This window comes from Rutilus rutilus (assembly GCF_951802725.1).
Source record: "Rutilus rutilus genome assembly, chromosome: 21".
NCBI lineage: Eukaryota > Metazoa > Chordata > Actinopteri > Cypriniformes > Leuciscidae > Rutilus > Rutilus rutilus.
The window spans coordinates 31,039,616-31,059,005 of record NC_140226.1 but is presented as its reverse complement, the minus strand read 5'-3'; the positions used below and the strand labels follow the sequence as shown (position 1 = coordinate 31,059,005).

Below are 19,390 nucleotides of genomic sequence, written 5' to 3'. Positions count from 1 at the left end.
CATCAAAATAAAGTGTTACCAAAAAGATCGTCTATTGTGCATATTGATCTATATTCCTACTACTACTATAAATATTACAACATAGGCTTATCGGAGTGCCTCTACCTACATTTTTGCAAAACTCAAAACAATTTACCTATACATACAATTCACTGCTAGCCTGGGTGCCAGCCCGAACCCCGCCCACAACATTTTTTGGTCGGGAAGTTCGGTCTGGACTCGATCCATTGAGGAGTAATTATGCTCGGCTCCTAGAAGGCCGAGCCAATCAAATTGCCAGGGCGGGCTTTAATCGATGATGGACAGATGGTCTGCGGTTACGTCACCAAAGAGCGCTTGATTTGAATTAGTTTACAACAAAGACGACTGCAGCTGGAGAATTGAGATTTCACGAGTTCACATTTACAAATAAGTCAGATAGAATAAATGCGTAGGCTATATGAGATGTCATGAGTTCACACAAATAAGTAAGACAGAATAAATGCGTATATGACGTGCTGTCCGAGAGGGCTGTGGGCTCGGTAGCCATACTCCCCCCGTGTTCCTGGTTGTGAGAGAACAAGACAAGAGTGAGGATTCGGGGTGGTGGAGGGACCGAGGGATGCTGAAAAACTGTCAAGGAGTGTTAGGTAAGTTGACAGAGTGAATATGCTTCCGCGGTAACGTTAGACATGGTATTGTTTGATGACAAGTTGATATTGGATTGATTATTTGTACGTGCTCCTCCCGAACTTTGTTTATGAAACATCATGTGTAGATTCCGCCATCGCGTCTGTTATAGAAGATATCGACAGCGCATTCATTTTAAAAGAGGAACAGAGAGCCGCGCCCGCGACATTTTGTTGGTTGAAAATATGAATGAAGGACATGCGTCATTTACTCCGTTGCTCTGATTGGTTGTAGGTCTATCCAATTGAGTGCAGAGGTTTTTTTTTTCCTAGTTCGGTTGAGACACGCCCCATAATCAAATCTCTATGGAGCGGTATCAGACTCACATTCTGACTAGAATATGAGTATGACGAAGTCAGGCTAATTCACTGCAGTTTCCAGCAGAAATCAACACTAGGAAGTAAAACACCAACAACTTTTATTCCTTTTCAGCACAATTACAGGGGCAGATTATCGATTAATCAAGACTTTTTCTGCACGTTTCCTTGAACTCAAAACACTTTTACTTTGCAACACATTATCATCTCCATTTTGAATGGCTTTTCTGGTGTAGTGAATTCACCATTTGCGATGCAGAGCGCAAAATCCTTTGAAACATGTCACGATAAAAAAGCTCAAAGACTTGTAGAAGCAAGCTAAAATGGCGTGGTTGCTTTAGCAATGTGTTTTTGTCTCATGCTTTCTTTTGTTAACACTATCGGGTATGTTTAGGGTTTAGTGTAGGTGTATGTTATTTTCAAACGCAAATGAGCATTAGCCTTTTAGCGCCACTCACCAGTCATTTCATTTCTGAACTCCCACAATATGTACAACAACTAATGTAATAAAACGTTGACAGATTTTCTATAAAACTGAACGTAGCAACAACAACAAAAATTCCTTTGAGGCTGTGTTGAAGTATTAGTATTTGTTCCATGCTATTCACATACCACAGAAAGCAAGCTGAGGACAAATGAAGAACATGGAATGGTGTGCTTGTGAAGAGGAAATTTTGATTGCAACGAAGAATGCTGAGAGCAGAAGAGGACAGACAATGTCACAAAGCACCAGGCCTGAGGAGAGAGAGAAATCATAATGACTTTTCTGACCATCAGATGAGAAAGTCTCAGTGGCCTCTGGGAGTCTTGAAGGGTTAGACCTGACCACTCAGCAAAAGACAACAAGCCTTTGATACTTCTATTACAGATTATGTGATGTTCGTGGATCATACTTCATCTGCTCAAGACTTTACAGTGAAAGATTCAAATGTTGTACACATACATGCGTGTATGTTTGGAAAGACACTGAATGCAATCTATGTTTTGACCTTTAATGTATGCATAACTTTAGAGTTTGTATTTTTACGAATCATCTAAGAAGAGGTCGGAGCTGAAATTGCTGGAATTTCTGAGAAGGCATCGCCACAGGTGACCAAGTTCAATACTCAGACTCTCATTTACAAGTAAATGACCTTTTTAATGGCAAATTTATTTATAAATGGAATCTAGATGGAACTAATGAAAGTCATTTGCACTCTTTCTATTGATGAACTGAATTATCTTTAAAGCTCAACAAGTATGACACCTTACTGAAACACTGCCGAAATGGTGTTTAAAAAAATCACACAGAATAAAATAGAATAGTTCACTGTGTCAAATAAATGATAAATAAATTGATTTCATTATTACTACGATAAAAACAACCTATGAATTCCATGTGCATCTGTAAAGTTTTAGTGTTTATCTAAACAAAAACAAACAAAAAAGAGTATAGAACCAGACTTCATGATTACTAACGACATCACGGAGTACTATGGCATGATGTGATTTTAAATTCATTTGGGCATTACATAGTATCCTCTTTATGATGGTTTATTCAATATTTAAACCTGAAAAATATCACAGAAAAAGCAAGTTTATGTGATTTTGGCATGACTATAGTTCTTGTAATTTCATAAATAACTCAAGAGGCACTCAAGTCTCTGCGGCTACCGCATCTTCGCTGTAATCAAAGTATGATTGGTTTAGAAGATTCCAGACTGACTATAAAATTATTTATCCATGCACCACTTCAAAGGCACATAAGGTAACTGTGATTATGCGGAAAACAGCAGAGCATGTAGGAAAATAAATGCCACCATGGTTTCGTCACGGTGACACAACCATCTATCAGCCCACCGTCACCAGATCAGCACGCTCCGCACACTCGTTCACTCTCTCAGGACTACTGATTCAACGCACCCGCACCTCCTCATCAACCTGCACGATATATACCACACACAACCTGCACACCATTGTCTGGTCTCGTCCAACCAGACTCATCTCTTGCTACAACTCCCGTTACCAGCCTGAGACTTACCTGCCTGACTACCCGTCTTCGGATGCCCGTCTTCTGTCGTCTGATCCCGAGCCGTTGTGTGTGTTCAACCACCTGCACCTGTGATCATCTTATTCCACCCAGCTAAGTCACAGTGCAACTGCTTGAACTTCACATTCACCCTTCCATCGACCAGCGTTAGTTCCCTGCATCCTATTAATAAACTTTGTGTATATGATCACCTGTCTGTTCTCTTCTGTTGTGTGACAGGTTTCATCGACCCGCTTCTTAAAAGGGACATCTTTGACAGAGAGGGTTGACGATGGATGCCATAGAATATTTATTGCGGTTTTGAATGAGCAAAGAATGAATCAGCCTTGAGTAGCATTATTCACTGATGAAGGGTTTCAGAGATCTTTCGAATCACAATATGTGGGCTGCTTGAATACTTGAATCCTACAGAAAAATCCCCAAAAATGAGGAAGCTTTCAAGGGAGATGAATGAGAGATGTGAAAAGAATGTGTCAGAATCAAAGACAAAAGACTGTGTGAACAGAGTGTGACATAGGCAATATTAGGTAACTATACTACCTAGCCTTACCAGAAGTGCTATTTACACTCATAAAGCAAACAGTATCAAAGCTGTGGGAGTCAGCAAAAAAAACATCATAAAGTAAAGCAACCTATCTCTTGAGGTCTATGCACTTCATAGTTTTGAGTGTCTCTGAGAACATCCTCTCGCGGATTATTTAGGGAAAGAGGTGCCATAAACTGATTTATCAAGAATAATACTTCAAACATCATTGCAAATGTTTAATCAGAAAAACGTTGCTAATGCCACATTATGAGTGAAAGCCTGCTGTAGTGTTTCCCCAGTGGTCACTCTACTTCGGTCAACACTGAGATTCTCAACACAAAATTCCAATGAGAAAACAGATCAACAGTTTCGGATTTTACAGGAGGGATGGGGCAAGCCATTAAATGGGTTTTGCATCTGTCAGCTTATGCGATTTTTACCCCTTGTGCGTGCAGTGATGCTCTGTAGTCTTTAATGGTGTTGCAGTGCCACCCTTGTGAACAGCCAATGAATTACCAAGACTGATAGCATTGCAACAATACAATGGGGGAAGTGACAAATCTCAGCATAACCAAATCACAGTGGAAAACTTTTTTGCTGTACACAAACTTTTATCACTGTTGTGTCCTATGGAGGAGATAATGTACAGCAAAATTATCGCAAAAATAAACCCCAACAGGGTGATCAAGATAAGTTTTATGTACTATGATGACATCATCAGGCTTATTACACAGCTAATCAGCATATTTATAAATACATTGATGTGAAATATTGAATTGAGCTGAAATTACAGCATTGCATGGGAAATGGTCATTATTGAGAGTTATCTGACTGCATATTAACCAAGAACTGTGTAAAAATGAATAGAACTGCTTACTATTACAAGAACTGAGCACAAGTAAGAAATTAACTGTGCATTAAAAAATAAAATAAAATAAATTATAAATTGTTGAGGGGCCCCCTGGACCTGTGGGCCCCAAAACAGTTTCCACCTTTAACCTTAGCGATAGCTCTGCATGTAATTGCACTGCAAATTAAACTCGATAACACTTAATTTGACAGTGTCCTTGTAACACATGCTATAACTATAAATTATCTATAATTGCATGCAACTAACTCTAAATCAAACCCCAAACCTAACCAACGTAGCATGTTAATTAGTATTACTAATTACTAGTAAAATGTTTAATTGCAATGAAACATGGACACCTTAACATAAAGTATAACCTTAAACTCTATAAACAAGGCAATCATCGCAAAGTTGAATTCTTACCACTTGAAGCGATGTGAATGAAGAGGCGGGCGTCCGAAGCTCTGATGGCAGCGGAGTACTTGTCCTCTTTCCCCGGGACCTGCACTTTCCGCTCGGGCATGAGTCGGACCCTGAGCCGGCCTCCCTCCGCCCCCAGCCACCACTCCAAAATCCGCGTTAGGTCCATTTCCAGGAACACAACCGGCGCGTCCTCGTACACATGCAGTCCTCCACATCCCGTTTTAACCATCTCTTCTCCCACCTCCACCACAACTTGATTGGACTTTCGACTGGCGCTGGTCAAACCTAAATTCAAAACTTTCGGCACGGGACGCTTCTGTCGATACGGGAGCTGTCCAGTGCTGGATCTGTTGAGGTTCATCCCGGCCAACTTTACATCAACCAAACTGGCGATGGTTTTTTGCAACGGAACGCAGCGCATGAGCAAGTTCGCGCGCACCGTGTAACATCCATTAAACGACAGACAGTCTCCGTTAAGCGGGCGCTTTATAAACAGAGCCAAGTAGTAACGTAACAGCGACGGGACGGCGAAATCCACCGAGAGCGTCTTCCTCTTGATCCGAGAGGTGGAGGTCTGGTTGGAGTCCTTTCTGTCGGTGGCGTTGATGAACGCGGACGTGGGAAAAGTAGTAAGTGCGTCCGCGGTTCTCTGAGAAGCGCACTGCAGCTCGGAAAGAAATGCCGCAGACCAAAGAAAAAAGTAGAGTATCCGTGCGATCATGATTTTAAGCTAAAAAGATCCAATTTTCTTTCGGGTTCTGCTTCACTCCGGCACCCGCACGCTCTCCAAATGGGGTGCTGAAACGGGAGACGAATGGAGAGCTATTCGAGTCTGCATGTCTTCTCCTTGTGCATCAAGATGTGCTTGCTTTTATCAAAGCTCTTGAGGTTGCTATTTAATTCCCGCATATTAAAGAAGAATAATCCACAAAATAATTAATTTTAGGGTCATTAAATCGCACAAAAAAAGATTCGCCTCTTGTGGAGCTTCTTGGTATGCCTAACAAGTTCTCCAGGGCTGCTCAAAGGCTCCTTGTATCTGCATGCAATACCTCAGAGTCGTTCTGTCAGCAATCCTTTTTTTTTTTTTTTTTTTTTTTTAGCAGTCGTATAATAACAGATCCTTACACATTTAACATGTCCACTTTTCGATAATACAACATATTTACACGACAAACTGCGCGCGTTGAAATCAAACACAATCCATGGAATACCGTGTTTCTGCCTATCATAAACACAAGTTTATTTTTATCATACTGTGACTAAGAATACTTTCCGCTTTTTGGACGTGGTCGATCTAAATCGAGCGGGTCTTACCTGCGCAGCCAGTCAAAACGAGGGAGCCTTTTCAGCGCGAGCTGCTCATTTGAGGCTGCAAATGCCGCGCGCGCGCGAGCCCACTGTGCGCGTGCCACCCCGGCGCTCCGAATTTTTTTTTTTTTTTTTTTTTTTTTTTTGGGTTGTGAAACTCACTTCTGCGTCTCTTTATGACGTCACCAGCAGCAGGTCGTTAGACGCGAATATGAGCCCCTTAAAACTACCGTGATTGGTGTCGACACTCCTCACGGCACTCGAAACTCATTGAAATGACCGAGATGGCACCTCCTTATGGCGGCATTGAGCCGTAATTAGTTTTTAATGAATATCTGTGTATGACGAGCGTCGCCTCCCAATAATTTAGCTACTCAGATAATCATTCACAGCCTCTGTAATTATGCCATTCCACGTCACGGAGCGATTGGATCGAGCGCTTAGATGCGTCAAAACGGAGACGCACTTTTTTATGTAGCTTTCAAAAAAAAAAAAAAGATACATCTGTTATAATCAATTAAAGCCTAGTAGTACTGTAGCTATATTAAACACACCATTGGATCAAACAGGCATAATTGGTTTCTTTACATTTAACGGATCTCTGATCTCTGAAACTGACAGTTTGTCAAAATCCTGAAAAACTTTGGTTAACTTATGTGAGAATTGGACAACAACAAAATATTAGACATTGCTGATGTTTGTCAGATAGATAGATAGATAGATAGATAGATAGATAGATAGATAGATAGATAGATAGATAGATAGATAGATAGATAGATAGATAGATAGATAGATAGATAGATAGATAGATAGATGGGATAATGTGGAACATCAAGCTTTGCAAAAACCAGCGGATTTCATGCAAGCTTAATGATGGCATTAAAGCAAAAGAGAGGCATACCAACTAAAAAAGTCTAAAAATGTATCGGTATTTCTCGATTAAAATTGGTTGGTTTTCAGATAATATAATTTGTAATAATCAAAATCTTTTTTCTTTTTTTCAACAGTTTCAACATATTGTGAGAAGTCAGACTTTCAGATTAAATATTGAAATAGAATCTAAAACACATGGATGAAAGGACATTTATAACTATGTACATAAACCACTAATCAATTAAGCATTATAAAAGCATTATCTGTCCACGTTATTAAAGAAAGTTATGAAATCATTATCACTTGTCTCGCGATTCTGTTTTCCTCCGCTAGATGGGAGTATGTCGCGCTTATATGTCTGATCTGTGTCATCGTGACGAGCTCATTAATGCTCTCATTGCACTGGGATTTAAACATCCTGCCAGACGGGTGTTATCATTCCCGGAAATAGAGTGACTAATTGCGCGCTATATTCTAATTGTTATGCTATGAAAGAGACAATCCGTTTAATGGTAAGGTTGTTTAATTAAGACTAGGTTACTGTCGAGCATTGCATTGCTAAAATCAGATCTGACGTGTTGGGACTTGCAACTTTATATAACCAGTGCATCACAATTATGCGATAAAGATAGTGTCATGTCAGAGTCTAAAGGATTTACAGTCTTGGGTTCAATTCAATTGGAAATATTTAACTTTGAGGATCATTAAAACCTTTTCAGTATCAATTATAATAACGCATTAAAGCCAATTAAAGAATGACATTTTATGAAACCGGAATTCATAAAAACAGGCAGGAATGATTTGTTCACAAATCAGATTCTGATCTAGGGTTAGGGTTGACTCACTGACTCAGCCTGGTCGCAAGGGTAATTAGTGAATTGCAGCCTGTTTTCCACACAAAGTTGAGTTTGTATGACTTTAGAAGAGTGTGTGAGTTGAACTACTTTTTGACACTTTTATGGTGATTCTGAATCCTCTTTGAAGCTCGAAAGATATATTCTTCAAAATGACTCCTGTGTTTCACAGAAGAATGCAAGTCTTGCAGTTTTAGAAGATAAGGGTCAGAGTGTACATTTTATTATATGGGTAACACTTTTGTTTTGATGGTCCACTTTATACATTCTTCTAAGTCATTTTGCAACTACATGTAACTTTGCAACTACTACTACACTAATACTGGTAATTGACTTGTAGTTGCAAAGTTACATATAGTTAGTAGACTGTCTAAAGAAATAAAGTCATAAATAATGCCATTGAAATAAAATGTAACCCTTAAATCAGTTTTGTGCTTGCTTACATCTAAACACTCATCAAACTGTTTTTTGAAAATAATTACCAATTATGAAAACACTATATATATTTAAAGTCCCCCTGTAGTCAATAATTGTATCCCTTAAATTACATAAAAAAAAAGCTTATTTTTAGTATACCATGAATATGCAAATTAGTCCCGCCTCCACTGACACCAGCTCAGAGATTCACTGGCAAACTTACTGAGGTAAACGCTGCTCGATGCTGTCGCTCGGACACATCAGACACATATCGGTGATTAATATGATTAGCCTTTTGCTTGACTATGTTATCAAACAGCTAATAATGTGTTGCTAATGTTACACACACCATGTTCCCGTTCGCCACCTCAGAGTCAGACAGCTGACAATCATCAGAAACGCTTTGAACAACTCAGAATGTCAGTGTAGAAAGGCATATAGTTCATCATAACATGACATCGTAATAGACCCACTATACTGCTAAATCTACCAGATTTTTCACATCAACAGAAAAATAGACCGGTATTACCTGGCATCTCTGGAGACTCTCCTACTGGTTTGCTGTTAATGATATGCTAAAGCCCACCGGCACGTTGACCTGATTGGTTACAAGTTTGTGACGTCAGAAACTTCAAACCGCGTTTTTGAGACCGGTGTTGACTTATGAATTTGCACATGGTTAGTCTTAAAGCATATTAAAAACACCACATAGACATAAACAACATTAAGAACTTGATTTTCACCACAGGGGGGGACTTTAAGAAAGTTGCTTAGAGGTCATGCAAGGACGTTTCCCAAACAATCACATAACAACATAAAATAGTTTAGGGATAAAATCTCTTACCACGCTCGCTTGCTCAAGTCTTCATGCGGCGAGAACAGACAAGTAGGCCTACAGCAGTTATAATTTAACATTGCAATGCGGGATACCAAATGATATTTCATTTCACCGTGTCCTATTGTATTTCAGTGTCTATGCGTCCATCTCACTGGTTCATTGATTTCCATTACTCATAATATGCCCATGCCTGTGATGTTTCTCCTAAGAGCTGACACTTACTCCTTGATTTAACACCTGTGTGTGCGCATATGAATATACGGGCAGTTTTTCAATCATTTGAAACGCATTACCAAGTTGAGGTACATGAGCTTTCCATAAGCATACCGAATGCTTTATGACCCTGCCTGGGGCTTCTCTGTCTCACACACACTCATTCACTTCCATGTTTTAGTATCCGTCTTACTGAAGCAGAGGAGCTGTTGAATCCGAGCTAAGCATCCGTGCTGTGCCAAGGAAACGCTCTCTTTTTGCACTACCCTCTCTGGACCTACATCCACGGAAAATAAAGTCGGGTTGTTTTATTCATATGTGGGGGCCAGTGATAACAGATAGTGTGTTGTAGAAGGGGGATGAATCGGCTTCGTTAATATTCAGCACATCTTTCACAGTAAATCTGAGCTTCTACGCTGTACTCCGAATGAATGTACAAGCCTTTGAAATTGATGGCGAATTTTCATTCCATGCAGTAATGAAAAGAACAGTGCACAGTGAATTCTTCAGTGTTCTCATTAATGGGCAAAAGAGGTGGAATAAAACGTGCAAATGGCAGAAACCGTCTTGCTGTTGCGATGGCCATATCTTCCGAACCCTCTGCAGCTGTTCAAAGAATTTAAAAGAGATTTTAAACAAAATAGTTCTTAATTATAAAAAAAAACATGAGCATAAAATCTCCAGAATGCCATAAATGAACATCTACAAGTCTACATGGAATATTAAAGACCCCTTAGAATATCTAAAGACCCCATGAAATCTAAATGAAAGTTTTGTGGCTCATAGCTTTAAAGGGATAGTTCATGGCAGTTCAGAACTATTTTATGTATTGGTGAGTTTGAGGCTAATTTGTATAAATCTGTGAAATCTCATTTGTATGTTTTTGTACAATCTATACTCCATACAATTCATACGAAATCACAATGTAAAATAGTTACTTTTTCCCGTGAGATCATCATTTACTCATGCTGTTCCAAACCTCTATGACTTTTAGTGTTTTTTTTTTTTTTTTTTTTTTTCATACAATGAAATTCAGTTCTAACTTAGCAATATTCTCTCCAAACTGTTGGTTTACCAGTACTGAGTTCTGAGAATCAGACTACTACGCAATGAGAATGTAAAGTGCACTTACACTTTCATTATGAATTATATTCTAATAATGCACACAAAACTTTTATGATACCTCTTAAGACTTTTTGGTTACTTCTATTTTAATGAAAAGAGCAAAGTTGCATTTCTTTCTGTGATCCAAAAAAAGAGAGAGAAGGTATGGATTCGTAACGACATTTTAAATTATTCCTTTAATTAACTGACTTACGGTGATTGTTGTTACTCAAAATTTGTATTTGCAAATGTAAGATGTGGGCGTGGTTTTAGCAGGAATTCTCCCAGAGTGCACTAGTGCTAAGATTTCTGTAACATTGCATTAGAAAGACTCCATTTGAATGAACAGGCTGTATCGCCTCAGAATAAAAGTGCCTTCAGGTGTATCGGTTTCCAGGAGCCTGCGTGCTCCTATGGTAAAAAGATTTGTTTTATCAATGGCTCCTCTTGCAGTCCCCAAAACTCAAGAGTATTGTAGAGTGTAGGTGTTGTGATAAATTGCAGCAAAATATGCACTTACAAAAGGCTCCCCCCTAGCGCTCTATCATATCTGGAGAAGCCATAAATCAGGCTAGTTGCCAGTGTTCCACTTACAGTGCGATCTAGGTTTACCCGTTCTGTCCACCTCTCCGCTGTAGCACCTGAGGATGTTTGATTACTACAAAGTAAAAAGTTCTCCATTTGAACCGCCCTGTTTCTTCTTCGGTCCACATGTGTTGGGGGGGGGGGGGATTGAAAAGCAGTCCGGTGCTGCTCATGTCATGCATTTTGCATTGGCTGTGGGACGGCTCGATGCATCCCTATTCCCAACACATGCCATTTTTTTCCTCTAATGTTTGATGAATAAAATGCAAACTACATTTAAAAAAAAAAAAAAAAGACAGGCCTTTTATAAAAACCACAGAGGGTGTATGAGCTGTCTTTCAATGACTTTGTGGTGACTGAGGAAAAATCACCTCTGTCAGACACGCAGAGTGTCAAAATTAATTCGGACATGACAAGGAAGCTGTTGGCTTGCGGGTGGTGGATTCATTTTCTCTCCCTTCATTTAACCTTCTAGAACCTGCTCAATCTGCCCTCTTTCTAAAAAGGCCTAAAGCAGAATCCTAGAGGATCGTTGCGCGGCGAAATTTTGCTAGTGAAATCCAGTCACTCCAATTGGAATCAGTGTGATCGGGAGCTTAGCATGAGGGCGAACAATTTCCCCAGGCAGATTTTGCTCATTTTCAAGATAGTCACGTGAATTCACCACGTTGACCAACAGATAGCTTCTTGTTTTGGAAGTGACTTGAGCTGTGCTTTATTTATCGCTATGCTATTGATAAGCTAAGGGGACGTTTACACGACAACGATATGCTTAAAACGGAGAAGTTTTCCCTTTGAGTTTTCCGTGTACAGACTACATCATTGTAAAAACGATCCCCATTCACACGGATCCGCATAAACGACTAAAAAGGCAAAAAAGGCCATTAGATGGCGATGAAACACTATAGACTGAAACGCATGTGCATGACGTCATCGTCTTCAGAGATTCGCATTTTGTGTTCTTTACATGGAGACCGTTTTCAAAAACTTGCACTTCGAAACCCATTTTTTTCAGGCACCCAAACCGCCGTTGTGGTGTAAATAAATGGCCAAAACTCATTAAAAGGTTTACGGTTTTAGTTGAAAACAGTGTCGTGTGACTACTCGCAGAGTTCATTTCTAACCAGCTCCAACACAACTTCCTGAAGTGTCTAGTACTCCTTGGTTAGCTGGTTTAGATGTGTTTAATTAGGATTGGACCTAAACTTTGCTGGAAGGCAGCCCTCCAGGACTGGGATTTAACAAAGCTGCAGTATAGCATTAGCGTGTTTTGCTAAGCTAACACACCATACACTTTGCACTTGACCACTTTTCTACTCGTCTGATGTATTTCTGTTGTTTGGGTTGCTGGCTGCGATGGTAAACGCTTAATGGTAAACGGGTTGGGGAATTTATTATATATTTATTTGGAAAAATGCAACTATTTCAACCCCATATGTAAGTGGCTGTGTATAGTGACTCTTGTACATGCAGCAATTGCCTCCTTAGGAATAAAAATGGGTTGTTTAAAATCCTGCCTCCATTGGCAGCTCACTAGGATTTGGTACACTCCAGCCATCAGTGAAACATATGGAAGAGCTGCACTGGTTGTTAAAGAAGAAGATGAGTTTCTCACTCCTGTGGTTTTACAAGCCGACGCTTCAGCAGCAAATATGGAATATGTACCAATTTCATTAAAATCAGTTATCATTTTTATCTCCTCCCAAAGAGCTTGAAGTGACGCGTCTGAGGAACAATGTCAGAGCTGTGAATTGACTTTGGAACATCGCCTTCCCTCCAGATGTGTAAGTCACAGAGCCCTGAAACCACAGTTCATCATTCATATGAAAGAAGAACTGCATATTAGCATATTCAGTTTAAGATTTGATGTGATATGCATGTGAAGTCAGGCAAGTTATTATAAACTGATTCGAGCATGAGAGAATTGGAGACAACTCTCGATTAAAATTCTATCCATTTTGGGCAAAAACGGGATTTCCTGTTTGAATAATGATTAGGTTATGACAGGGCACGTTTAGAAAGCAAAATATCATTTGGCTTTGTATCTTCAGGGCAGAGGATGTTTGTTCCAATATATTCATGAAATAGATTTAATCATGATCTTAGGGTTTGGTGAGTTTAATATTGTGATCAAGATGATAACAACAGGTATTACAAACAACAGCGGCGTCCAAACCTATTCAACTGATGTGATTTCAAATATTTTGGTTGGTTTTTGTTAAAGAAAATGTATGCATTGTTAGACACAGTAACCATGCTTCCTCACTGGTTGCAGTTCTGCTGTCAGGTTTAATGCCCAGTAGTTGCCGCCTGAACAGTAAATAGGCTTTGTTGACATGTAAATATGGGATTCTGATGTAAGAATCCAGAGATTTTGGAACAAGAGAAGAAGTTGTCAGTTATTTAATGCTAAGGTCATGTGTTTGATTTCCAGGGGAAGCATGAACTGGTCAATTGACCTGAATTCAATGTAAATCATATGGATAAATGCATAAATGTCTGGTCATTCATGCGGGGGAAGAAATGTGTGAAGAAGCCCTGGTAAGATACACACAGGATAAATAAGTAAATACTAAGGATGGGACAAATGACAATCACAAGCTTTTCATCGAATATATCACATCAAAATCAAAATTCTGTCATCGTTTACTCATCCTCATGTCATTACAACCCTGTGTGACTTTATTTGTTTTGCAGAGAATGAAATAATGTTAATATTTCAATGCTCCACTTTAGACATACTAACTAGAACAAACTTTGCAACATGTCAGCTAGTAGTAGACTGTCTGCTTAATATATGCTAACACTTTATTGATGTTCCCCAACAGACATACTGACTATATGTCAACTTAACCCTAAACCTAACCTAACAGTCTACTAATACCCTAATGAGAGTTAGTTGACATGTACTGTAGTTGCAAAGATACTCACTGATAGTAGAATGTCTAAAGTGTAACTGTAAATGGGGTTCATTGTTGTTTTGGACACCATTAACTTTCACTGTAAGGACAGTTCATCAATATATTGTTTGTGTAAGTAAGTCATACATATTTGATTTTTGTGTGAACTGTCCCTTTTAATGTAAAAATCTACCCAGGTTTAATGACACGTGACAAAACAAACCACACAACAGGGGGTCTCCACATAAACACCAGACCAGACTTTATAACATCTGAACCACTGGTGCCTCCATCGGTCACCTCAACAAATCAAAGCAGACCTGTTCTGATCCCACAGTTCCTGGCACAGCCCATTAGATGTCTGCACAGGCATGGAGAATGGGCCAGAGTGGAGAAACCTCAATTAGTTTCCTGTTGACCTCTGAACGCTGCGTGATGACCTTTCCTATGAGCCCAACAGAATTATGCCATGGCCGGATTTCAGAATGATGTGATCTCAAGCATCACTGGGCAATTCAATTTCTTATATGGATTACCAAGACAAATGCGAACGTGTGGGAATTCTCTCACCTGTGTTGTCGATGAAAGCCATGACCAATATACTGAAAGAAAGTCAAGCATGACTGTGTTAGAAGGAAGGCAAGCATTAGATGTCTGATTGTGACTGTGTGTGTGTGTGTGTGGCATTTGAGGAACGATGATCAAATGTTGTTAAGGATAACTAAGGAGCTTTGAAACAGCTGTCAAAAATGGTTCACGCATAAATGTACAAAATTGGTACATGCATAAACAAGTGTGACAATTTTTTTCAGGCACATTTAACCTTTTCGAATCATGCCCATGATTATTTTTGTGTGAGTGTTCACATAGCAAGTGCCAAAACCTTTACCAAGTTTCGTACCATTCTGATGAAGTAAAAAAAAAAAAAAAAGTGTCAAAAATGGCCGTGCCATTTATTGTTTGAATAAAAAAAATGACAATTTCAAACTTTTTATTTGTTCTGTTTCCATTTTAATTTTAGTAATTTTGTGTTTTGTCTTTTCACATTTTGTTGTTGTTGTTGCTTGTTTTTTTTATGCCAATATAGTTTTTATTCTTGCATTATTACTTTTTTTTTTTTCGCTGTAGTTATTTTAGTTCTTATTCAAGTTTAACTGAGAAATGTTTGGAAACAAGCTGAAATAAAATTTCAAAAGTTTTTAAGGTTGTTTGTATTTTATTGTATTTCAGTTTATGTCATTCAAGTGACAAAAATGACTTTTTATTTCATGGTTTTATATTCAGATAACGAATGAGCCCCTGAGCTGAGACTTTGTTGAAAGACTGTCCACAGATGGTGTTGTTATGGCATTTACCAGAAGGGGCTAGCAGGGCTACGCTAACAAGCTAACCCTTGACCACCGGGGTTTTGAAAGAAATTTTTTTTGTCTTGAATCCTAGAACACAAAAACAGAGCACACACACATACACACATAATTCCTGCACGATCTGCACTGTTCCTCATGCACAAAATTGTTTTGCAGTTTAAATTACACAGAACCACTGAAATTTATATGTAAATCTCATTTGGAAAATGCCAAGCCACTCATTTGTATGAATAAGCGCTGCTTTCTTTCTTCTTTCCCACTCAGGCTTTAAATCCATTTGTAGCTTCATGGCATCCTCATCCTCTGCTTCCTGATAAGCAATGGTATGAGGCTTTATGAGTTTACAAACGGACAGTAATACAGAACGCCAGTGTCTATGTCGTGCGTATGCGAGTTTGCTATTCAATATCTGTCTTATGTCGCAGTCCTCTGATCTCCAAATAGCAACAAGACCAAAGCTCTGCTAACAAGAGCCGCACAGTATGCAGCACTATCAATACAGCTGAGACGTCTGAAATGAAATGGCCTTTATTTCGTGACCTTGTTTCAGCTAGTGTTACCAGATGAGACCATGCTAAAAATAATCATGTTTTTCCACATCATACTCTGTTTCTCCACATGTTGTGATTTAACCAAACATGTTCCTCGATTAGCATACGTTGCTGGTCCTGGAACAACATTCAAATGAAACAATCACAGGCTTAACCCCAATACTGTGTCCTTAAGTGATAATCCTACATTTTGTCATTTTCTTTGTCTCTGTTTCTGTGCATTTATTCCTTTAATAACTAAATGCCTTAGTCGCATTTAGCAGTTACATTAGTTAGTACATCAAGCGCTGAGATTTGCTATATAATATACATCGCTTTCCATTGTGATATATGTGACCCTGGACCACAAAACCAGTCACATGGGTACACTTTTCGAAACTGAGATTTATACATCATATGAAATCTGGATAAATAAGCTTTCCATTGATGTGTGGTTTGTTAGGATAGGACAATATTTGGCCGAGATACAACTATTTGAAATTCTGGAATCTGAGGATGCAAAAAAATCAAACCATTGAGAAAATCTCCTTTAAAGTTGTCCATTTATGTTCACGATTGTGCTGCATTCACTCACAAAAATAAATGTTTTATATATTTACAGTAGGAAATGTACAAAATATCTTCATGGACCATGATCTTTACTTAATATCCTAATGATTTTTGGCATAAAAGAAAAATCAATAATTTTGACGCACACAATGTATTGTTGGCTATTGCCACAAATATACCCGTGCGACTTGTGACTGGTTTTGTGGTCCAGGGTCACATATGTGGTTTACGTTTATGTGGTTCCACGTAATCTCTACTCAAATACTTCATGTATGATGAACTTAACTGATTTGAGTAAACTTAAACATGTCAAAACAACTTGTTTCAATCAAGTTTAGCCTAACTGAAATAACATGTTTGTAACCACTGGCCATGAGTTAGTTTAAAGTAAGACATTTTTAGCCCTCAACTTAAGCACATGCTCCACAATGGTAACCCCCAAAACACCAACATAACAGAAACTCTTTTATTACCAGCATAATGGAACATTAAACATTAACAAGCCTCCCCATTTGATCATCTTGGTTAAAAATTCATAAATTATAACTTTATTTAAACATTACTTGCCCTACAGCACCGCACAAAGCATAATAGGAAGTGAAAATATAGTTTCAGTAATGCTATTTTGACACAAATAAATCATTCATGTAGTCTCAACTTGAATGGAGTGGTTAAACTATTTTAAGTAAACTGAACAAGTAGCAAAATAAATGTTTTGACCTACTTAATTGAAACATGTTATTTCAAAATGAAAACATTGAGTTAACACAAAACGTAACAGTTTCAAGTCAGTTTAACTCAATGCAACAACAAACCGAACAGAAATAAAAAATGAATTGTTAAAGTAAAGTGCTCAGTACCAAATGTGTAGTAGAATGGAATATCCATCCATTAGGGGCGCAGGGATGCTGGAGTCTCTAAGTGTTGAAGTAACATCAGTCTCTGTAAAGGAGAGGGTTAAACCAAGCTCAGTCATTGAGGAAACATGATGAAATGCGAAGCCAATTCAGACTCAGTCAATCACTGAATGAAACAAAATATTCTACAGGTTTGTATGCTTTTGCAATACAGAGCACCCACTATCTTTGATGCATTTCAATCCGTGCTAGCATTAGAGATAATGCATCTATTACATCAAACGAAACACTCACGGGTTGACCAAATGAAATAGAGCCCACGCACACACTCAGACGCAATCCGAAGACTCTTATGGGCATTAAGGGAAGATAAATGCGATGGGGGTAATACAGTGACTCAGATGGCAGTAATAGGTTAAGTTGCCTCAGCAGAGGAAGCAGTTTTGGCATTAAGGTTAGCTAATTGTCACCCTCCCCATTCCATCCACGTCTCTTCCCAAAAGCTTTTCTAATATTCAGGCTTGTGCACAATTCAGAATTGAATTGAGAATGACTCCTTAATTCCAATTCAATTCTTGAATTTGAATTGAATTTGAATTGATGTCAAAAACAGGATCTAGAATTACAATTCGAATTTGAATTAAAGGAAGCAGAATTGCAATTCAATAAAAATTCAAAGAAATTCATATACATATTTTAAGTGAATTGTTTAACAATGAAGCTTTACGTCAGATATGATTGCATTATAAATGATATTAGTTTGAACTACTTGTACAGATTACATTAAAAGGATATGTTTTCCCCCAGCGATGAATGTTAAAAGCAATGTAAAAAAAAAAAACGAATTAAACAACATTGAGGGGGTAATTTATTTCAAGAATTTGATCAATATCTATTTTAGAACAAAATGTATTTTTGAGGAAATTTTTTTTGAGGAGTAAATAGTTACGTGAAATGAAATTTCTGTTAATAAATTACAAAATTAATGTAATTGTATTTAGTTGTATTACTGAGGTAAAATGTTTAATTCAATTAGTTAATCAACTTAAAACGAAATTGCTTTGCATTGATAAAGTTATCCAAATAAAGTAATCCAAACCACATTTATAATGGGTAACTAATAACAGTAATAAGCAAAAACATTTCCAAAATAACCTTCCTAACACTGAATGCATGTGAGACTCAACACATTCTTTCTGTTGTGTGACTGAGTGGAATTTCTTTGAATTGCCATGAATTTAATTCCACTTCCTGTCATTCCAATTCAAATTCAATTCAATGTCCTGTGGGGCGGAGTAAATTCAATTCAAATTCAAATTCATGAATTGAATGGAGGCCAATTCTCAAATTCTGAATTTTGCACAAGCCTGCTAATATTCTTTTCGTATTCCTCCTCATAAAGAAGCTTGCGTTTTTCATTAATGAGCGTGTTCAGTGTTTCTCTGTTTCTTTCTTCCTCGGTCACTGTGCTGTGTGTTTCAAGGACTCCCAGGAGATTGGAGTGTGGGGGTTGCAGGGACAGGAAACGAATTGAAACAGCTGGACTATAGTTGTATTTTATGATTCCTTGCTGCAAAAAAAAAAAAAAAAAAAAAAAACATGCTAGCAAACCGAGACAAAATAATTAGGGTTAATTTAATGTTTTATTTTAGTGTAATTAATATTTTAATCACACTGACTTGTGAATTTTCTCAGCATCAGAGCAATTCAAGTTTGAAGTATTACTGTACATAACAGCGGCATGTGGAGGTGTTCTACGAAAAGGAAGCAAAGCCTTCACTGTGTGTTTATTAATTTGTTTAATCCAATACAAATTGATGGTTCAGTTTCACTTTATTGACACATTTTCCAGGTTAAAAAAACAAAACAAAAAAACATTAACAATGTATTTATTAAAACCAAGTACATCTTGGTTACACTTTTATTTCAGTGGTCAACTTTAGACTTTCTACTACTTTGCAGCTATATGTCAACTAACTCTAAGATAGTGTTAGACTGTTAGGTTATGGTTAGGGTTCGGGTTAGTAGAATAAGTTGTAGATGCAAAGTTACAGTCCGTAGAATGTCTGTTGGAGAGCATCAAAATAAAGAGTTAGCAGATATTAAGATATTAATACTCTGATGAGGGTTAGTCAACAAGTAGTCGCAAAGTTACTT

At 38.1% G+C, this 19,390-nt stretch overlaps 1 protein-coding gene across 1 annotated transcript in view; it reads right to left on the bottom strand.

Moving 5' to 3' along the window:
- The window catches only part of alk (ALK receptor tyrosine kinase), a 394,553-nt gene extending 388,136 nt beyond the window's left edge, over positions 1–6,417 (bottom strand). Inside the window, exon 1 of the mRNA XM_084393327.1 lies at positions 4,815–6,417. Coding sequence (XP_084249453.1) covers positions 4,815–5,535 — 721 coding nt within the window. The 5' untranslated portion in view covers positions 5,536–6,417. The remainder of the gene's footprint in view (positions 1–4,814) is intronic.
- Positions 6,418–19,390: the final 12,973 nt, after the last annotated feature.